Here is a 21,938-nt window from a genome sequence, read left to right as displayed (position 1 = left end):
CCTGGCCTTGCTCTTCAGCTGCTGTGAACTGTCAGACGCTAACATATAGATGATGAAAGTATAGAAAGCGGAATTTAGCGGAGGCAGCCATGTTAATTTCTGTTCCATTTGAAATGCAGGAAAATATCATCTGCCAAATGGAAAAGGACAATCGGTGGGAAAAGAAATGTTCTTTTCAAGCTTCTAAGAGCAGTGACAATGGAGAGAAAAAATACTATAAAAAGTAGGCAGCTCCTTTTTCAAGATTTTGTTTTCAATGTATTATGCATGATTAACTGTACACATATGCTCTTTTGGAGTCTTGAATGGCTGAATACTACATCACAGGGCTTATACTGTCTTTACCGCGTTGCACTTTGCATTGGGGGGGAATAGGGCTCAGCTTCATGGCAGCTTTGCCAGTCTTTAGTATAATTTTTGAATACATTCATACTTTCCTTATTTGCCTTTTTTAATGTCAAGCATTACACATAAGATGTTCTGCTGTTGCTATGCAACTGCTAAATCCAATATTTAATATTAATAAAACCCGAGTGGCATTAGCATTGCTGAGAACAGTGGGCTAGCAAACTACGATTGTACAATATCCAAGCTGTAAAACTTGGCAGGGACTTCAGTGTGCAGTTGCATGTGTGGCAAACTGTGGGGCATGAGTCACTGGCAGTTACTATTTTAAGAATGGTGGGTTTTGAGTAAAATTTCGGAGCTCTTCTGATTTTTATTTGTGTCTATATAATACAGCTTTTTAAACAAAAAGATAAAGAATGAGGTTGGCTAGTTGTTTTCCATAAGGTTTCATTTCAGATACAAATTCTGAGGGGTCAGCTCCCCGTAGAAGAGTCAGTGTTATAAACCTATGGGTCAGTACCCTGATTCTCCTATTTTTCTTCTAGGTCAGGTTGGTCGGCCCTTTCCCACTGTTCCTGCCACTTCCTGAAGCCTGAATTGGCTTTTTTTGGAGGCAGTGCTACTTCTCTGCCTGACAAGGTGCTGTTCAATGGGATGTTTTTAAGTTTCTCCTTTTCCAGCTTGTTTTTTGATCTCTCCCCTATTTCTCTTTACTCTTATTTTGCTATCCCTCTTTCACCTTTTTTGTTGTTTGTTTGTTTTGTTCTCTACTCAGTTATTTCTGAAATAAGTCTGGGGTTTTTTGTATTAGCCTCTGATAGGTGTTAGATCAAGGATGGTGGTGTGCCCTGGCAATGCTTTGGCCTTTTAAGTCTTGTTGCAGTCTGCAAATTCTGTAGGATCCTGCATCTGCTATCTAAAGATGTTAGTGTGCTGGCACCCAGAGGGCTGTAAGGCTACTTGTCCTTTCCTTTTGAAGACTGCTGTCCAAAAGATAACTTCGGTATTAGATCTGTATATAGTCAGAGTTATTTCAGAATTCTTGCTCTTTTTCGATGTAATAACTGATTTCTTTCTTAGCATCTGGTCATTTAGATTTCAACTGGTTTCTTAAAAGGGCTATTTCAGGTAGTTTGTCTGTCCCCAATTCACCCATGCAAGTTTCTGTGAATTCAAAGCTGCATTTTTGCGTCCTAATGATTTTTTTCATTTCTTCCTCTGCCTCTCAAAGATTAAGGCAAGTAGGAGAAGCTTCTAGCTGTATGCAAACCATTATTAAACCTACAAAGCAAAAGTATTAATGGTGGAAAAATACATTAGGTTGTAGTCTTTTTTTTATGGTCATACTGGGAATACATTTTTATAAGCAGGTGGAATTTGTCTGTCCCCCTTAAACTGGTCTTTGTGCTTTTCGTATTCACTCTGCTAACCTGTCTTCTCACAGTATTGGGTTCTTAATAGCTCTGTAGATTTTACTGCCAGCAGGGGTTTAGTGTAATATTGATTTAACATTTCCAAATAATGGCAGTAATCTCGGTAAAGGTTTTTGCTCTTTTGGAATAAAGTAAAGTGGGTTGGATTTATTTTAAGTGAGGCATAAATCATGGCACTGAAGTAAATCGGATGGTGTATCTTAGGTGCTGTTCTGTGATTGGAATTTGGTTCCTTAGTGGGGTGGCACTGCTGAATCCCTTTCATTCAAATTTCCTCTCCTTAAACCTGTAACTCTCCAGGAAACGCTGATTCTAACATTTACTGAAATTCAGAAAAGTAACTGAATGCCACTCAGATGGAAGAATGTATTTTTTTTTTAATTGGGAAAACATACCTTATTTCAATTTGGAGGCTGAAGCAAGAGAATTTTTTTCATATAGAAATTACCTGATCATGTTGTAGAACCTACGACTTCCTATTTTCCTTTCAAAATGGCTTATTTCAATGTCGTAATGTTCTTTGTTTTTAACCTAGCTATTTACAAGAGTAGAGGAGTCGGTGGGCTCTAGGTTGTGCTATGATTTGTCAGTAGTTCAGTCATCACAGCTGACCCCGTGCATCTTGTAATACTTAGAGAAAACACGTTGAGCTCTGTTCTTGGAACAGATAAATATAGAACTGCTATTGTGAATATTCTTGTAGTGACGTACTTAATCTAGAAAGCTAACAATTCTTTTATTTGCTTTTAGGGTTTGAAAGTATTCTAGAAGGCCTGTTTGGACCTGGATTATTAAAAGATCTCAGTTTGTTTAAAGGTATTCAATCTCTATGTTTGTATCTTGTTCTGCATTTCTAATGACAGAAGCAGCCCCAGCTCTGCCTCTAGAAAATGTGTGTTACCGTGGTGATTTGTGATTTTTTTTTCCCCCTCCCCCAGGCAGTGCTCACAGTTAGTATCATATTGGCTAAAATTACTAATGAGTGTGTGTTCATCTTTATGTAGCTGGGAGTGTATTTGGCAGTGCTCGGAAAAACAGATTTGTGCATAGATAAAATGTATACAGTTTGGTAATCTGGGGTTTTAGAAAAATGGCTGAAATGAAGCCTGCATCCTCAGAATGCAGGCAAGAATGTTGTGAAACAGGTATTTAATTTGGTATTTCTCTTTTGGCTCCAGTTGTGTCGTGGTTTATGAATATGAAGTAATTTGCTATTCCTCTGATTTACAGACTGTGAGCCTGAAGGTGTTTCTGATTGGTCTTTTGATGAAAATTGTCTTTTCTGCTGCCTGAGAAGAGAAAAAGTAAAGGTAACAATGCAGATGTGTGAAGCTAGTATTATAGTTGTAAGGGAGGGACAAAGGGAGGGAGTTTGCTGCTCCTAGTTAACTGAACATAGAAAATCTGCAACCTTGTACCTCTTTCCCCTCCTTTGGAAAAAGGTTTTTTGAATTAAAATAATGCAAGTCGATGAACAGACTTGCCTCTTCTCTGCAACTTTTTCTTTGTATTATGTGATGCAGATTTTTTTTTTTTTTTCTTCTTACTGTGTAGTGACTCTTATCTGTTTGGTGGCTTTTGTTTATTTTGTTTTTTTGAGTTCTTTGTAAGAGGTGTTGTTGGGATCACGAAACCCTTCCCAAGGGAGCCAAACTGTGGCGTGTGCATGTTTACTACAGCCAGACGCTGAGGCTTATCTTCAGTATGGAAATGTGGTCCATTTTAACAACTAGGCTCTTGTTCTGTATCTTGGAATCTCTTTCCCTGTGAGCCATATCCTTTTATTAAAGGGCTCACATGCATGGTAGGTTTTGTACTGTGCTTGTTTATAACCAAGTCAGAGCCGAAATGTGGACAAGTCAGCGTTGCCAACATAGTAAACTTGCAGTTTGTTTTCTTAATGAGATTATAGCTCTATATGAAACAAAGGCTATCATGCTATGTGTGATTGTTGCCGAGCTCATGTGTTGAAATAAATAATGGTCATTCTACAGCACAGGAAGGAAGGCTTGTCTGTCTTGGCAAAACTTCATTTACCGGAACTTGTAGCTACTACTTCTTCCTGCACAATGTAAAATAACACACAGAGTGGATCTCTATCAACTTAGGAGTGAAACAAAAGCCCTCTTTCCTCTGCAGTAGCCAACATGTATGACTGTGTGGCTGGTTCATAAAGGAAGTACCTTGTTGACACTAATACTTGCCATGTTGCCAGTTTATGCTTGGTTTTGTATTACAGTTTTTGTTAGGGCAGGGGGAGGAGGGTTAGGAATGCTTGCATTTAGAGCAGATGTAAGGCATAATACCTTCTTTCATTGAGACTGACAGCAGGTGAGCTGTACGTATGTTTGTGCTGTAAGGAGTTCTGTCTTGTTTGACTTATGTCATCTCATAAAAAGACAAAATTCAGTGTCTAGCACAGTTCTAGTTAAGGCATTGAATAGATCCAGAAATCAGTTCTGCGGTGCTGTCAGAGGCTGGTTGTCATCTGGCAGAATCTAACAGTGTAGGGGTAGATCTTCAAAAAGACTGTTTACATCTCAATTGTCCTCATAGGTCCACAATAACTAAAATAAAGCTTCTGAAAATTGGTGATTGTTAGGTGAAGACAAAAACTAAGAACATTAACGTCTACTGTATAGTGTGCTGATTAGGCATAGTCGTCCTTTTCAAGCTTCCACACAACCTTTAGTCAGAAGCTGAGATATCACTATTTATATTTTAACGTGCTTTTCTAGGCATTTCTTTCTAGTTTCATGAAGTGAAGTGTAGCCCATGGTTGTGAGTATCGCTTAAAAACTGACAAATGTATTCCTGTGTTAGTGATGGTTATTATGTTAAGGTTCCTCACATGGTTTTCCATTGTACTGTGTGGTGGCTTTTAAATTGGTGAAAGAAAAGATGCAGATGTGGTCACATCTGATGTGCTCCATGGTGTTTTGGCATCAGGGGTCTAAGGAGATTTTAGGATTGTGTACAGATTGACATGGAATGCAGCGAGGGGTGCAGCATCTCATGGCAAAGGCATGAGGTGGAGGGGAAGGAGGTTGTAAGTTCTGAGCAGGCTGGAGAGAAATGCGAGTTAAGAAAGGTTGTGGTAGTGTCAGTCAGGCACTATGGGCTTGGGTAGAATAGTCTTTATAAATAAAACCCAAGCAATTTCTGTCACTTTACATTTCAGTAGCCAAAAATACCTGTTTAAACCATTTTTCTTACAGATGATTGGTAAACAGGGACAGCAAAGAGAGCTTTGTGCACATTCTTGTTTGCTGTGTGGCCAGGGAGCGGGGAAGGAGCATGAACCAGTCCATTCAAATCAGACTTGTGACTCCTCTGTCAATCCTGGTGGTTCTCTTAGTGCTTGGCATGGGGCTTATTTGGAGTATGTAGGACTTTTTAGGGGTGTGTTGTTGTTGTGGGCATTTTGTTTCTTTGGTTTATTTTTTTCTCTTCTTCCTGTCCCCCAGCCTCTATATTGGTTCTTTTTGGTTTGGTGTGTTGTTTTTTTTGAGGGAAGAATATGGCTTCTTTTATACCTGGAGAGTTCTCATGTGCCAGCTGAGAGAGGTGGCAGGGTGGGAGTGCTTTGTTTCCTCTGCGGTACAGCAAACTGCTGCGCTGCTGGCTCTTGCTGATGTTATTAGCTTGCAATACAGAGTTAAACAGGACTTTCTTATGGGAGCCTTCAAATAGTATGGACTTGACATCATCATACTTTGAATTAAACATCAGAGACCTAACTGTTACAAAAAGGTTTGTGAATTCACTTGGTATTTAGCCAAATGATGGACAGTCTTCACCTGATGGACTGAACTAAATTAGAAATGGTACTAGTCGATTTGAAATCTCTTCCATTCAACATCTGTACTGTTATCTTCAACTCTCTAGGAAGCTACAGGTTCAGTCTTCTGTAACTGCTAAAACATGTCTGTTTCTATACATAAAGTGACAGTAGTTATGCTTTCTGTGTCACATCCTCTATTCTGCTTTTTTTTTTTTTTTAATTCATCCTCTTATCTTTTTAGGAAAAGAACTGGGCAGGATGGGATGATTTGGGTTTGTGCTTGTACATTGCTGAGGTACAGAATCAAAAGGTGTGTAGTTGATGTTGTATATGGGAGCAAGATGGCAACAAACCACTTATTATAACGGTGTGTGGCTGTGGCTGGCCTTTTTTTTCTGATGAGTACATCTCTACCAATAGCTCTTTTTAGATTTGTGGAATAATTTGACAGTGTACTTGATTTCCACCTTTGCATGACACGTAGGTACCTGGTCTGACAAGTTCAAAACCAATAAAAATAGTCAGGTTTTTTTTCTGGATTTCATTTGCCCTTAAAAATTACCTGTAACTAAGGAAACCAGTAGTTGTGCTTAAGGAGAATTGAGTTCTGAATTGCAGAATGAGAATTGGAAGCCAAATTGGTTTACTGGCAGAGCTGTTTAAGGGAAAAAAAACTACACTTGCTCTCCCACCCATTTCAGTGATGTTGGTTCTTGCTTTTAGAAGCAATCAGATTCAATTACATGCATTCTTCAAAGGATGGAGAACCATCTGCTGAAGTATTCTGAAAAGATTAATTTATTTGTAGCTGTAGTTCTACTTGCAAATACTGTGCAAATGCATGAATTTTTTGGCAGTCAAAATACAATACAGTTTTTGATAGAGAAATTGAGTTGTCTTCATTTGAAAGTAATAATAAAATATAGATGAAGTAGGAAGCTAAAATTTTCCCAGATATATATTTTTCCCAAATTCAAAGGGTTATGTGCAATAACATAAAACTTTTAGAAACTAGAATTTTTTTTAATTCTGTCATACAATGCAGAATCCATGATTGTTTGAGTATGGTATGGTCAGAGGATAACTAGTTACCCATGGTGCTGCTACCAGGTTATTAACATGGGTGCCTGTGTGCAGAAGTGTGCCGGTGCACTGGTGGGCAGAAAGGCGAAAAAGACAAAATAACAAAGTAACAAAAACAGCTCTGGCTGTGCACTCGTGGTGAGAGGGAATAGATGGGGTTCTATGGGACCAAGCCTGCTGAATTCTCATTTGGATAATCTGCAAATGTGGTAATTCTTAATTCCTTGTGGGCTTTATCCTTCACAGGGAAGATTTAAGATAGTATAGTTTACAAGGTTGTCGTGTTTGTTTGGTTTTTGTTTTTGTTTTTTTTGGGGGGTGGGAGGCGTTTGAGTTTGTGTGTGTATTGGTGGGTTTTTTTGGTGTGTTTATTTTTGTTTTTGCTTTTCTTTTAATTAAGCTTTTCCTTTTAAAAGGTTGTGGTACTGAGAAGACCCATCAATTCAGAGAATCTGAACTTAAAGTGTACTTGACTTATCTCTTTTTAATTATGGCTCTTAATTTTTTAGTATGGCTTGTCGAATAAACTGGGGGAGCTGTTACTACAGAAGAAATCCGTGGCTCCATGTAGAACGTTTGTATCAGATGAGAGAGTCTCTACTGTCATTTGCTCATAGTTGGAGCTCAAGCTTAGCTTAAGATTTATTTTTTTAAAAAAGATGCAGATAGATAAAGCCAGAAGGAAGCACCAGTAATAAGAGGGAAAATTGGAAAAAGAATCCTTAAAGAGGATTCAGTTGAGTATATTCATTTGGAAAAGAAAACAGTATTGTCTAAAGCTACATAAAGCAATTCATATGTATTAAAAGAAGCAGGGGGGATGACACACAACTAATCTCATTAGTTGGTGACAGCAGAACAAGAAGGATAATACTCCTAAGCACATTAACTATTTTATAGATATATTTAAGCTACAAAAATAGCAAGAGAGAAAATGACTTCTAGGACCATATTCTGGAGTCTTGTGATATTGACAGCAGAAGATTGAGTCTGGTTTTCAAACTACCCTAAAATACCTGGGCTTCAGTGTAAGGTCCTCTAAGGATTCTTTCAGCTGTGAAGAAGTGTGGGAGGGTACAGCATGTGGAGTCATTTTCAAATTCAAAGTTTCTCTGATATGATTTGAATATTTTTAAAACCTTGTATGTAATTGCTTTACACAAATATCTAAAAGGTAATATCATGCCATTACTTGGTTATGATGAGTCTGAATCTGCTATCCTTTCACTATGGAGGAACATAAACAATTAGTAAACTGGTGAGTGTGTAAATAATTGTGAAGAGAAGCTACCACTGTCATTTAAAATGTTAACTCATAGAATAATTGAAGAGGGCAAAGGAAATATCTGAGGTAGGGGAACTATTACCATTTTTTTATTATTTTAGAATGTATTTAAACTGTACAGAGATCCTCACTGTGCTGGAAGATGCTCTAAAACATTTTAATGGATTTTATCACTTTAAAAAACTCAAGCATTTAGACTATCAATTTTGTATTAGGTGGTTTTAAAATCATTTGATATGGAGTCTGAAACCTGAAGAGGCTGTTTGTGATAATCTCCAGCTGTGTTTAATAGTAATGCAGGGTTACAGTTTTGCTTGTGCTTAAGTGTCAATGTAAGCATATTGTATTTCCACTGATTTTTTTTTTTTCTTCTCTCCCCCTACTATAGATAATAAGTTATATTCAATAGCTACAAATCAATCAAGTTGAATTTGTTTCGGATTTGATACATCTGACCTCAGTCATTTTAATAAGGAAATAATACTGTTTACTTTAAAAGTATGTATATTCAGTAAGTGAGGGATGTCTAAAAACTAATTAACCATCTGAATTTTTAGTTGATGCCAAGCTGAGGGCAGTTGTAGATGCTTTAAATGACATGCTCAGAATTTAAAATGATCTTGATAACTTTGAGAAACAAGATGGACAGACATACTTATTTTATCAAGTCACAAGTTACAGATGTCTGAAAAGTGATAGCACTGTAAAAGTAGTAAACTATTTTTGAGGCTATATCAGGAGAGGCGTTTGTCTTGCTGCCTGAATGCTGGTGTAACCTCAGCTGGGTGTAGCATTTTAAGAGGGATGTAAAGAGGCTGAATAGCATTGAAATGAAAGCAACAAGAATGACTTGGTCTTGAAGGCAGAAGGAAAGAAGAGAGTTGCTGGTGCCCTTAAGGCTTGTCTGCAGAAAATAGTAGATTATTCTCTTCCGCACAGGCTAAGAGTTATAAAGACTGTGCAGTCTTAGGAAAGATGAAGTGTTGGAGAAGACAACCTAGGGATGCTGAAACATTCTTGTCGAACTGACTGTTCCTGATCTTGCCGTGGGGTGGGGGGCTGGACTGGATCTCTAGGTCCACGGGTAAGCTGGGCAGCCGCGGGTGGTCTGTGGGAAGCCTTCCTCTGTTTCCTCTGCAAAGATGGGTAGGAATTATCTGCTATTCTAGCTTGTGGGCGCTTCCCTCTCCGTCTGTGTGGGTCCTGTGGCTTAAACATGAAGCTGCTGTTGCTGTATCTATATAAGACCACCATCGTCGCTTTCTCTTTGTGCCAGCAGTTTAACATTTACAGTTTCGTACAAAGATGGTCTCCATGAGGATCCAACACTAGTGCTGACAAGGCCAGGCTGTCCAGGATTAGGTGGTCTCTCAAGGTTGTGCATTGACCTTGCATTGTGAAAACCCAAGCTCTGTATTTCTATGGCTCTTTGACTTAATTATGTTATGCTGTATATCTCAGTGTACAAAAAGAGCTTCAGCCCTTTGGGAGCATGTGCAAACCACTCCAAGTATCTTTTCCTGAAACTATATTGTTCAATATAGTGGTATTGCATGTTCACTGATGGAACTCCAGGGGTGCTCTGGGGCATGGTCCCCACCTGAAGAGAGGCACAAAGAGAATAGAATTAATCCTATGTTTATAAATAATACATAAAAGTAAGTGGTTGGGTTTTTTTCAGGGTATTTGTAATCAATGACAATGCTATCTGAATATTAGTAGGTTTTTCTCCTTCCTCTACCAGCATGTTGGTACTGAAAACTTTGATGTGATTCAGGAGTGTAGAGTGAGAGGATGAGCCTAAAGACAGCAGATCCAAATAATGGTTATTGGGAAGAAATGGTGGGAAATGTAAAAAACAAAACCAACCAAACAAAACCAGATACACAGAGACACAAACCACGTCCCCAAAACAAAGACTTTTGGAAACTGCTTTTGAATACTAATCACAATGAAATATTTAGTGTGAAAACTTGAAGTTTCCTTCTAGGGGTGAACCAGCTGCGAAGATTGCTGGAATAATTGTGACACAATTGATAAGAAAATAATTTAAAAATGCAATAAACAGAAATCTTTCCAGTATATTTTGACTCATGTAGTCACTGCTCTATCGCAGGTTCCAGAAAGCGGCTGAAGATTTTTCGTCTATGCGCAAGGTTAAATCTGACTCTTATACTGTATTTCTTTACATTTTGATGTATTAGCATGGATATTAATAAAAACCATACATGTATAAGAGATGCATGCTCCTTATTTTGAGGGGTAAGAACTAAGCACTGCCATTGCTTTGCTGTTCCCCTCTTCTCCCAAACGTAGATCAAATGATCCTTTATTCAGCCCCACCAGTGTAAGCCACTTACAATGTTTTTTGCTGGGTGATTCCTTTATCTTCATTCCTTCTCTATGTAGAAAATGTGCAGCTTTAGTTAGCCCAGGCAAATTAAATTGTACTCTTTATATATAAACTTTATGGTACATTTATGGTGAGGCCTGCTGCCCTGAACTTGGTTTCACCTGAGCTGCGAGGCTCATACTGACTGTGTATTGTCTTAGTTGTGAAAAGTGCTGGGAAGATTTGAAATGCATTGTGTTGGGCAAGGGCTATTGTTATTTTTAGGCTTCTTCCAGAGTCTTCCATAGTTTGTCACAGGGCGAAGTATGAGATCAGGTTGTAGGGGTATGTTTCTTGCAGTTCCAAATCCTCTGTTCTTTGAATTAAAAGAAAGTTTTGTGGTGGTTTTGTTTTGGTTCAGTTTGTTTTGTTTTTTTTTTTTTTTTTTGCAATGGCTTGTGTGATGTCAGCCAGAGGATGCCAATTAACTCTAATGTATCTTTTTTGCCAAATCTCTGTACATCAGTTTGCAGAGATTCCTTTTAAAGTAAAGCTTAAAGCAGTTTGGCTGTAAATGCTTAGATATTCCACTGATTGTTCCAACACTTCTGTACGCCTAGATTACTTGTTATTACTTAATTTGCACAAATGCCTGCTTTTTACACCAGCTGATAAGCCGAGTTTGCAATTATCCTGATAATGCCTAAAAGGTAATGAGGCTTGACTCAGAATGGCTGTCAAGAACTAGGACAGATCCTGCACTAAATTTTGTCAGATACAGAAATACAGTTTCAAAAGGAAAATTCAAGTATGTTGTTTGAAGTCTCAACCGAAGAGTAACTCTTACAGAAATACTGGGCTTGTTCTCCACAAATATTTTTATTGTGAAATCTGTACAGATACTTCACATATCTTAATTATCAGAAAAGTACAAATGCATTTTCAGTGTGTTCGTAAAATGCCAGCGATCTATGGGAGCTGGTTACTGGGTCAGGGCTACCTGGCACAGAGGTGAATACTTTTATTGTAGTTAATCCATGAGTTAAATCCATATTCTTTAAGACTGTCTCAAAAGTGCTAACTTTCCTATGAGAGCCAGCAGGTTTGAGAGCAAGTGTGGAATCTCTCTGTTGTGGATAAAAAGTAAAGTCTTTCCTTCTGGATACTCTTACCTTAGCAAACATGTTGTTTTACTCACCCACCACCTCTGTCAGAGCATGCTCCTCATCTTTTGATTTAGCATAAGATACTGCTTTGTCTCTATAGCCTGTCTGAGGTCGTATCCCCCCTTGCTTATGACAGAGAATTTTTGGAAGCTGTTAATTTACAAATCTGAAGGTGAGAGCCTATGTTGTTCAGGCCAGAGTCCACAGCATTTCATATTATTACCCTTTGCACGTAGTTCATGTGACTGCCGTGTGCGTTAATTTACTGTGGGCTGGGTATGTAACCTTGCTTCATTAAACCTCTTGAAGTTGAGAGGGTGCGAACTTAAGAATGACTCCTTCTTTTCATTTCTTTTGAATTGATTTGCCAGTTCTTCCCTTCCCTTCTAGTTGCATGAGAATATGAACCTGAAATCAACTCGTACAGTAGAGGCCAAAAAAACAGATGTAGCCTAGATATTGTGGTAACTGATACTTTGTAAAGGTTAACAAAACAAAACACTCCCTGAACACAAAGAGTGGTTGTGTATGCATTCCTGCAGTAGGTAAATACAGGTAACTTTAATATTGCTTAAAATTAAAGTGGAGGGAGAGGGCCAGGAAAGAGCACGAGCGAGGCATTACTGTGAAAGAAATGAGAAAAGGGGGATGTGTCTGGGGGAGGGAATCCAAGCATTTAGGTTCCATATTTTTGTAACCTTTGTCTTCTAGTTTCTTGAGTTATATTTAAAATGAGTAATTTATCTTGGCAACTCACACAATTTAATTATGCTAGTTAAAACACTTGTTTTGAAATATTGAGATAACTCAGTTGCTTCCAGTTGTAAGGAAGAGAATGGATTTTAATTCATTGTAGATGTTGCAAGCAGCTCACTTAAGTTTATTTCGCTTAAAAGTAGCTACTACTGATCCTTTGCGCAAAAGGACCTGGTTTTTGCTAATGCTTGGTCATTTATTGCTCAGTTTGCATGAATGCTGTGTAAATCAAGAAGAACTTTCTGTGTTTTGCCTTCAGTAGTTATTTCTTGGAACTAAAAGTAATAGCCAAAGAACAAGTGCTAGATATGAGATTTGCAGCCAAATGTTGTAAAATATCTAAATAACTTTCTTTATAATGGGTTCTTATTTCCTGTAATGCTATCAAATCTTACAGGCTTCTGCTGCATTTACAACAAGAAACCAGGACAAAGTACAATGTTCTGGAGAAGTCAAAAATCAAGTTTTGATTTCAATAGATTGAAGTCTGTGCTAACTACCTAACAAAGTTTTGAATTTAGTAGAATATTTAATGCCTAGGGAACTTTATTCATTTTGGTGTCAGAAAGATCTTACAAATATCAAATATCTTTGCAGGAACACTTAGTCAGTCTGGATGAGCCAGCCTCGGAAGCTGGACAAGAAGCTCTGCTTAGACAAGAGCAAGCAAAAATCATTCGATTTGAAAGGCAAGCGGAAGAGTTCCTCAATGCAGTCTTTTACAGAAAAGGTTGGTTTTATTGGGGGGAAAAATGGTACATATTGCTGGTCTTTTTGAACGCAATGCAGTTGTCAAAGATCTGATGTTCAAGTTGTCATTGTATGTTCAGTATTTTTCAGTTGTCTTATATATTTATTAAGTAAAAATTGACTCTCTAATAGTATAGAAATACATCAGTATGGGCTTGGGACAGATGAAGAGACTATAATGTATCTAGCTCTAAAACAAATCTATCCATGAGAACACTAGTGTTTTGCGCTTTTGGAGGAATGACTCAGTTCTTACCCAGCAGAGCTGCTCCCCTGAGACCAGTGTTTGGGTGAGTGGACTGTTTGGAAGGAGGGACAAGTGGCGGGGTGTGTGTGTGTGTATATATCTATCCATATATCTACATAGATATATATATATCTATGTAGATATATGGATAGATATATAGATAGATATATCTGTATTTTAAATTTTAATTGGATCTTTACTAATGCGATTTTTCTTAAAGGTCAGCAGTGTTCTCACTGTGGTCTGTAGTGATTGCCCACCCCACCCCAAGTATAAAATATTGTTGGAATAGTGCTAAGGGGGATATATGGAGAATTTGAAACATGAGTAGCAAAATAATTGGAAAAATCAGTACTGCAGAATATGCTGAGAACAATAACTGTAGCTCAATGCTGGAAAATGCTGTAAATCTCTTCTGGAGAGTTACATCAGTTAAACTGTGCTCTTAGGAAGGCACAAAACTAATTTTGCTGTTTTCTACCAATCTGAGAAACATGATTCCAGAGGTTGCTTCCAAATGCATCCTGAATGAAAGTATTTCGTACTTATCAGTCTAACCCATGTGTAAGAAAATCTGCCAAATCAGTAATTCCAACCTGTCTGCTGGGGGACAATGCAAGGCTTCAGTTTAACGAATTAGAAATTGATGTAGCCGGTCCTCAGCCCTTCCTCCCAGTGACCAAAATATTTAAAGGTGTTTTAAGTAGATAACAGTATCTTAGCCTTTCTTTCATGACTCAAATGAATAAATACAAACTATACATTATGATGTATTGCATAAAGTATAGAAGCATGTAGGATGGGAGGAAGGATAGTTATTGCATGACTATTGATAGTCATGCAATAGTGCTTTTATTCCACGTCTTCCTTTTCAGTGTTTTTTGGTGTGGGTTTTTTGGTGTGGGATTTTTGGGTTTTTTTTCTACTTTCTTCTTTTAAGGTTAAGGTTTCCTTTTGCTTTTAGATTTATCCCATTTCTATTTAAATCCAGATGGGATTTAAGAAAACAAAAATCTAGAGGAAATATCCCTTTTTTTCCATATTACTTTTCTGGTGAGAGGAAAAAATGCAGCTCCTTCACTTCCAAATTGTTTATTAAAGACGTCATCCCTTTAAAATTGAGCTTAAATTTGTGCGTGTCTTATTAGAAACACATATTTCCCTAATTGTCAGAAAACTTTTGGCAGATATTGCAATGTGCTAATGAGGCGTTTAACACAGTCCATGATCAGATACACAGAATGAAGATAACGAAGGCACTTCATGTGTTGAAGAATTGTTGAGAATATTCTTAGGATGCTCTTGCTTATCTTCCTCTGGCAGAGCTGTGCTTGGTGCAGGAGCAGTAAGGGAGGGGAAGAAGCCTGGCAAAAGTCAGTTCTGAATCCTTATACATCGTTGTGAAGCCTGGCTTTATTTAGATTGCTCAAAAGGTTATTCTAACTCATGCCACTGCCATAAGATCCACAGGCACTGTCATACCAAAGAGGACACAAAGAACGGCAGAACTCTGACGCTCCTACATTGCTCAGAGATGCTGGGCTCTCCTGGTTTCATGCCAGTGATTAGTTCTTTCTTTCCATCCTCACTGCCAGTTACATTTGAGACTGGTATTTTGTAGCCCAGGCAGATCAGAGAAAATGGAGATGTCCTGCAAACAGATGCCTGTTGCACGTCAAGGGCAGGCACTCATGGTCTTAACATATATAAGTAATTAGCAGGATCAGCAAACTTTCTGAACAGGTTTACTGTCCATTAATCTTACGTATTTCCTCTGCTTTGTGCCCACGTGACTCTGACTTAATAATGTTTCGTTCAAATATTCATACTTCCCACTGAAAGCGGAGTGGTAGTACCTAGTTGTCCATTACCTTGTGTCAGGATGGTACCTTCTTTTGATAGTTTAATCAAATCATACCTTTTTTTGCTTGATACTGCCCTGCTAAGATTTCAGTATAGATAAAATACACAAAAGCTATTAACATTTTAAAGTTCAGAGGTGCTGCTTTAGATTGCCTATAGCTGATAAATATTTGCTGTATTTTTCTTCTCTGAGAATCTCTGGTTTAGTTAATTTTAGTTTATTAAAAAAGACATCTGGAGTCAAAACAAGCATCTGGTTGATTTCAAGCAATGCAGCAGAGGCACCAACAAATATTTTGCACTTGATTTTGAACAGTTTTAATCCTTAGCATTCAGGATTTACATTAAGCAAGAAGCCTTCGGTGTGCTAGGTAACTGTCTTTCTGGTTGAAAATTGAGTTTTGTGTACTGAATTAGGGAGTTTAGCTTGAGCGGCACTAGCAAGCTCTCAGTAGTCACTCTGTGGTGATTCCTTGAAGTTGCATATTACAAAGATGCCTGGTGGTAGGCATGTATAGTATTTTCTCCCTGAATTGGAAATATGTTCAGCTCTAAGTGTTACTGAATTGTACCTGTGAACATGGATGCACAGGAGAGGCGTGATTCTTCTTCAGAAAATGTAGGTGCCATAGAGCTCATTCCTGCTGGCCCCACTTGTGTGCACTACAAGCACATCCCAAGGAGTTGACATCAGTGTGTCCATGGCATTGGTTTGTGTCCCACTGGGCTTTCCCAGAGCCTTTCATGTGTCCTTCAGCAGGTTGTAGCAGAGAGCTTAGAAAATGGAAGAAATGTCACCATAGCAGAAAAAGGCTCCCATGCTTCTCCAGGCCTGGGTCCTTGTGGAGCACTTGGAATGAAAGTGAGTTCGGCTCATCTCCTGGTGACTTCTTAAAACTCTAGTGTCTTGTCCTTAACAACAATAAAACAACCTGTAGATTTTACAAGAAAATTATTAAGTATTTACATAAATGTCTTGGAAATGTACAGCTACTCTACCCTTATAAGAATACTTGTGTTGACTGTATAAGGTCATACATTTAAAAGCTGTGCTTAACAGGAAGGAATTTGGGCTGGATTTAGTATTTAAAGCTCAATATGGTTTTTCATCAAGAAACACAGTAGTTGTTTATTGCTGCTCTTTGGTTTGTGGGCAACTACATGCTCAAACCTTCATGTCAGTCAGCCTTTACAGATACTCTAAAGCTGGTTTGCTGGATTGGTGTGTTTTTGTCAACAATGGTGGTAAAAGGCAAATCTAAAGCTGAAATGTTCCACAAAAGATACTGCTAATGCTTCTAATAGTTCAGTCTCAATAGATTACCTTTCAACCTGGGCAATTTTTTTAAAGAGGAAGTAAACACTTTAAAAGCAGCTCTCGAAACAGAACAATAGTAAAGATTTGTTTGGCCTTGTACTGCACAATTTTCTCTGAATGTTTCTTCAGAAATAAAAAAAAGCAAACATTTTGAGCCTTTTCTGGAGTTGTTATGGGGTGCTGTGGTGTGTTGGTTTTTTTTAACCTGATTTGGCCAGAGAACACAAGGAGTATTTGAGGTGAAATGGCAGGACTTAGATTCTGTGATTTAGGAGTTACAGATTTCCTTCGACATCATAAATTGCTACTGATCCAAGACAGGGAATTTTGCCAATATATTTTTGGGTTGCCCACATCCGCAAATACCTTCATATTTATGCACTATTTCATATACATAAATTGAAAGGTCTACCTGTTTCGTTTCACATTTTTTACTAAGAGATTCAGCAGGTCTCCTAGAAATAGAATAACTTCTCATGTGACACGTCTTGGGGTTTTTTATATGTGCAAGCTCTTTGGGTAGTACCTGGTGTTGAATTGATCATAATGATAGAAATGTCAAACGGAATAGTTAGAATGAAATGGAAGACACTTGAACATTTGATCTTCATGTGAATTATTTTTAAGAATTAGAGCTATAGGGCTTTATTTCCCAGTAAATGTGTAGGGGACTGCTGCAACTCTGTTCTCCCTTTTCCCCTTCTGCAGCTGCAGGTAAGTTACTCAGTTCTTCCGCTGAATAACCTGTTCAGTTGTTTTGGAGTGAGCTTCATTACTTGGTACTTTTCTTCATGAGTCTCGCTCTTCTGTCTATTTCCACACCTCTTAAAGGTCTGGTAAAATATATTTATATTTTAAACCAAAAGAGGAGATTGCATATTTTTCTTAGGAAACTGTTATTTTGGCAAGGTTATACCAGACTCAACTATGGTACATGTTCAGGTATTATAAGACTAAAGTACATTTTCTACAGAAACTATTTTAACTTTGGCTTTTTTTTTTCCTTAGATTTTTTGTTTTACTTAATATAAAAACGACTTAATATAAAAGCTGTTTTACTTAAAGTGGTTCCTTAAAATCTCTAATATTTACAGACAGTCCTAGGGTCTCTGACCCCAATATTCCCCTAGTGGCCCGTGAGATCATGCAGCGAATGATCCGACAGTTTGCTGCTGAATATACCTCAAAAAATACTCAGGACTCCAGCCAGCCCAATAGCACAAAGAACCAAAGCCTGCTGAAAGCATCTCTGGTCGCCTCCTCTCCCACGGCTGCAACTGCTCAGAACCCTGTGCTCAGCAAACTTCTCATGGCTGACCAAGACTCACCTCTGGACCTTACTGTCAGAAAGTCTCAGTCAGAACCTAGTGAACAAGGTAGGACTTTTACCAGTGTCTTGCATCCTACAGCAGTCCATTAATGGCACCCTCGTTGCAAAACCAGACAGTTAGAAGTTTGCACTCTTAAAATGAATGTAAAGTGGAGAAGCGGTGGGTGGATGTTTTTACAATAAAATAATGACTGGTTGGATGTGGCTGGGAAAGCAGGAGGGAAAGCAGTTTTTGAGAGAATGTTGGCCCGTAGACGTGAGGGATTTTTCTGAGGAAGGGTGAAGGGGATGGACATGCTCCACACTCTGGGGACAAGTGTGCTGTTCCTGCTGGGAGCTGCACGAAACACTCTGCCAAAATAGACTGTGCGCTTGCTGATAAGACAAGTTCATGTGGCCACAAAAACTATAATGTTGTCTCATTTCTGAGGATCAGTACAGAGTCTGACTGAAGGACTGGTTTGTTTTCTTTCTGGTCATAGCCTGAAAACAGTATCTTTTAAAAGTCTGTGAGAAAATGCTTTGTGAAGGCTGTAAAAATGATACCCGTGAACTATACAAAACTTCCAGATTTATGCATTTGGAAGAAATGTCTCTTTTCTACCTTAAAAATAGACTTGTTCTGCAGAGCACAGATTGAATAACTTGTTACAGTGTTGCAGAGCTTGTTTTAATTTGAAAACTTTGCTTTCCATGAAAAATGTTTTTTAACAAGCAAATTCTGTACTTGACTATGGTATGTGAATGCTTTTTTTCTGAAACTGTTGAATAGAGGTTATAAGTGTATCCTACTGATAGGATTAAAATCAGCCCCTTTACCTTTCTTCAGGAATGCTTTAGTGTCTGAAATCATTCTATCAAATACAAAGTAGGCTGTCCATCCTCAAGGTACCTTTAAAAAAAAAAAAAAAAGCCTTTTGCTAGCTAGTACAGAATTCTAGATAACCCTTTATTCTTTGAACTTAGGTTTATGGACGCTTTTGTAAAAAGGTTAATTTTATGTGTCCAGCAATATGCAGCTTGGGCATCTGGACACTTACTGCCCTTACAGCACCTGTTGAAAGTTGTTGCTACATTTCGGATACAGACTGCAGTGAAAGGTTATATGATGTCTGTCCTGAAGTGAGGACCTGTTCATTTAGCCTATAGGCATTTGTTTCTAGCTGATTTTATTATAAATGTATTTCACGAGTGTCTTTTGCATGTATTTTTATGATAAACTGCTCTCATTGTGAAGCTTTTCACTGAGAGGAAGAGAATCAGTTTTGCTGCTTTGTGGTGGGTTTTTAAAAAATTTTTTAATTAGAGGATTGTATTGTAAAGAAGAAAGCATGTACACGAACTGTTCTTTATCATGTGACAAAAAAGCTGTAAGATAATTTATAGTGTTCATAACACTTGTTATGGAACTAGAATATGTGCATATTAACTTACACAGTAATCTGTTTGCTGATGTAATTATTTTTTTTGCAATTTACATTCATGTAATTGGGAAGAGATTTGCCAAACTTGTTAATGAGAGATTTAAGAGGCTGTCATGAAAGACCACTAGTGGTGCTTTTTGTTATATTTCTGTTCTGGCAGGTTGAGGGGAACCCAGCTGGTTGGTAAACTTCCCTGTGGGGTATGAGGCTGGTCCTTCTTGCCCTCGGAGACTTGTAGGTTGTAATGACCCCTGTGGCGGAGGAAGCTGTGGGTGCCAGGGCCTGGGCAGCAGTCTGGGCTGCTCAGCGGAGCCCCTTGACAAGGCGGGGATGCTTGGTCCAGTCTCTGTATCTCGTGGCTGCCCAAGTGCTGTTCAAAAGAAGGATTGAATTGTCTCTTTCCTTCAGTTGGGGTTATGGTATGTTCCCAAACGCAGTGGGTGGAACAGCTTTCCGTAAGTTAATTCTAGTTCACTGTTTATCATGTTTTTTCTCCATATGTTAAATGAAAACTTTAAGCAATCTGAAAGCCATCTTATATTGTTCTTGTATTGAGTGGCATTTACTTGAGTAGATGGAATAAGCAAGGAGCTCTGAAATATCTCTGGCTTACCTTGCCAACGGGTTTAATTTGTCTTTGCCTCATATATTCCTTGTTTCAAAGTTTCCAGCAATTTCAGATGGCCGTGCTGCTTCTATGACAATGTTGCCCTTATTAAAATGACCAGAATTTCAAGTTGTTTCATTGCAGTGGGAGCAAGGCTTTTCTAGCAAAAAACACTCCCTTTGCTGTTGCCTAGAAATGCAGCGTTTATATAAGGGCTTGCAGAGGAGCATGAGTGAGTGCGAGGAAGTGCCATTAGTGAGAATGGAAGAAACAGTCTAGCAGGAAAAGCAATTTGGTGTATGGAAGAAGAGAGAGAGCAAAATGCCACGATAGAGGGGGGGAAAGGCAGCAGCTCTGCCAGCAGGGACCCATTGGAGACATGGGAAGAAGGATGAAGCTAGCTGCGAGGTGAGGAGTCTCACATTCATGCGTGTATTCATTTGAAAGTGACTTTCCCAATATGAAAGTCTCAATGAACTCTCCTACAGAGATTTGGATTAAAAAAAAATAAAATACTGGCCTAACCCTCCCCCCCCCAGTCTCAGAAAGCTGAAGAATGTCTCATTTTAGGACTGATGAGGGTTAGTTATGTGATAGGTTGTGTTGTATCCTGGACTGTCATTTGTAGGTAAACTTATATTCTCTGGCCCCTGTAACAGATGCACTTTTAATTTTTGCCAAATTTTGTTTGTGACTTCTGAGGGCTGTATTGAAGTCACTCATAAGACAAATTGCAAACAAATCCAAGTCTTAGTTTGTTTAAAAATAAAATAAAATAAAAAATGCTGTGTGCTAAATACGGCTTTAGCCCCAAAGCCTTGTTTTGTCAAGGGACAGCGTGGCTGCTTGTGTTACTTCAAACACTGAAGTCATTCCTTTGTCTCTACAGACGGTGTGCTTGATTTATCCACTAAGAAGAGTCCTTGTGCCGGCAGCACCTCTCTGAGTCATTCTCCAGGGTGCTCCAGTACTCCAGGAAATGGGTAAGAGAAAGCAACTTACTATGACATTTTAAAACTGTTTTGTACTAAAAAATGTGTGCTTAGCTCCTGTTAATTTTAACTTACTTTTGGTGTTAACCCTTTGGAGTAATGTGTTTTTTGACTTGTACCTTTGGTAAATACCTTCATCCCACCTGCCAAATAAGAGTTGTTGCAAACTGAGGCACGTTTAGCTTTCAGTTAAGAACTCTAATAGCTGTTATTTGGGCCAATTTCGTACTTAGCCAAAGATCTTTCCATTGCCTGCTTCTTGGGTTCAGTGATCAGTGATGTCTGTGGAGATGCAAGTTCAGTTAAATGCATGAAGAATAGTAGAGGCTTTGCAGTATAATTTAGGTTTCACTTCACTTAGGGGAAAGTTAGCTAACAGAAAAGTTTATTTTGGAGGTAGCAGTGATTTGGGTGATGAGTGAAGCTGCACTAGATTTAAATCACCACTGCATGTTCTTTGTTAATATTTCCTAGCATAAACCACAACTTAAAAAATGAAAAAAGAAAAAAAAAGGGAATGGGGGAGGGTCTGGTAGGTCAGAAAACTTTAAATACGGCCTTTTGGATTTGTGATGGTACTGTAGCACTGAACGAGTTTGGGGGTTTTTTGGTCTTTTTTTTTTTTTAATATGTGGTCTACTAGTCTTGCCTTAATTAGTTCAAGGTGTGGAAGAATGTTATATCAACAAAATTTCTGTAAGGTTTCATATTTCTAATGGTCACCATTTGCACACATTTAGAAACCCTTTACTCGTAGCGAGGATTGAGTTAATTGTGCTGGAGAGGTTGACTGGGAGTAAGAGGGATTTTTGAATGTTGATGGGAGAATTTTTTTCTTGAAGCTACTGTGAACAATTTTTTTGGTGAAGTACAGGAACAGTATATGGTTTAAACTGCCATTTAATTGCTGCATTTAGCTTTACAATAGACTTTGAAAAACTAGAAATTTTAAACTAACAACCCACCACCACCGTTCCCATGTACTGCTAACAATTGATTTAACTTTTGCGTTTCTCTTTGGAAAAATATTATTGTCTCGGATTTCTCCCTTCAAGATTACTTTTTCCATTTAATATTTCTATTAATAAGACACCTCAATCCTTGTTTAAAAGTTATTCTTGATACTTTTTCAGAATTCTTTAGCATAAACCTTCCCCACCAGCTCTCCTCTTTCGATTCTGAACAGGTTCCTTCCACCTTTATTTCCCTCGGAAGGCACC

At 38.3% G+C, this 21,938-nt stretch overlaps 1 protein-coding gene across 4 annotated transcripts in view; it reads left to right on the top strand.

Moving 5' to 3' along the window:
- LCOR (ligand dependent nuclear receptor corepressor) overlaps positions 1-21,938 on the top strand; it is an 87,606-nt gene that overhangs the window by 27,579 nt on the left and 38,089 nt on the right. For 3 of the 4 annotated variants that reach the window (XM_082054598.1, XM_082054599.1, XM_082054596.1), the window contains exons 2-6: positions 2,532-2,597; positions 3,012-3,091; positions 12,785-12,917; positions 17,460-17,741; positions 20,616-20,709. In XM_082054598.1, the coding sequence (XP_081910724.1) occupies positions 2,532-2,597; positions 3,012-3,091; positions 12,785-12,917; positions 17,460-17,741; positions 20,616-20,709 (655 nt within the window). The remainder of the gene's footprint in view (positions 1-2,531; positions 2,598-3,011; positions 3,092-12,784; positions 12,918-17,459; positions 17,742-20,615; positions 20,710-21,938) is intronic. The other variant, XM_082054597.1, reaches the window with a different exon arrangement.

The sequence above is a fragment of the Streptopelia decaocto genome (genome assembly GCF_964273445.1).
Source record: "Streptopelia decaocto genome assembly, chromosome: 5".
NCBI classification, from domain to species: domain Eukaryota; kingdom Metazoa; phylum Chordata; class Aves; order Columbiformes; family Columbidae; genus Streptopelia; species Streptopelia decaocto.
Note: the sequence above shows the minus strand (reverse complement) of the source record. Positions and strands in the feature narration are given on the sequence as shown.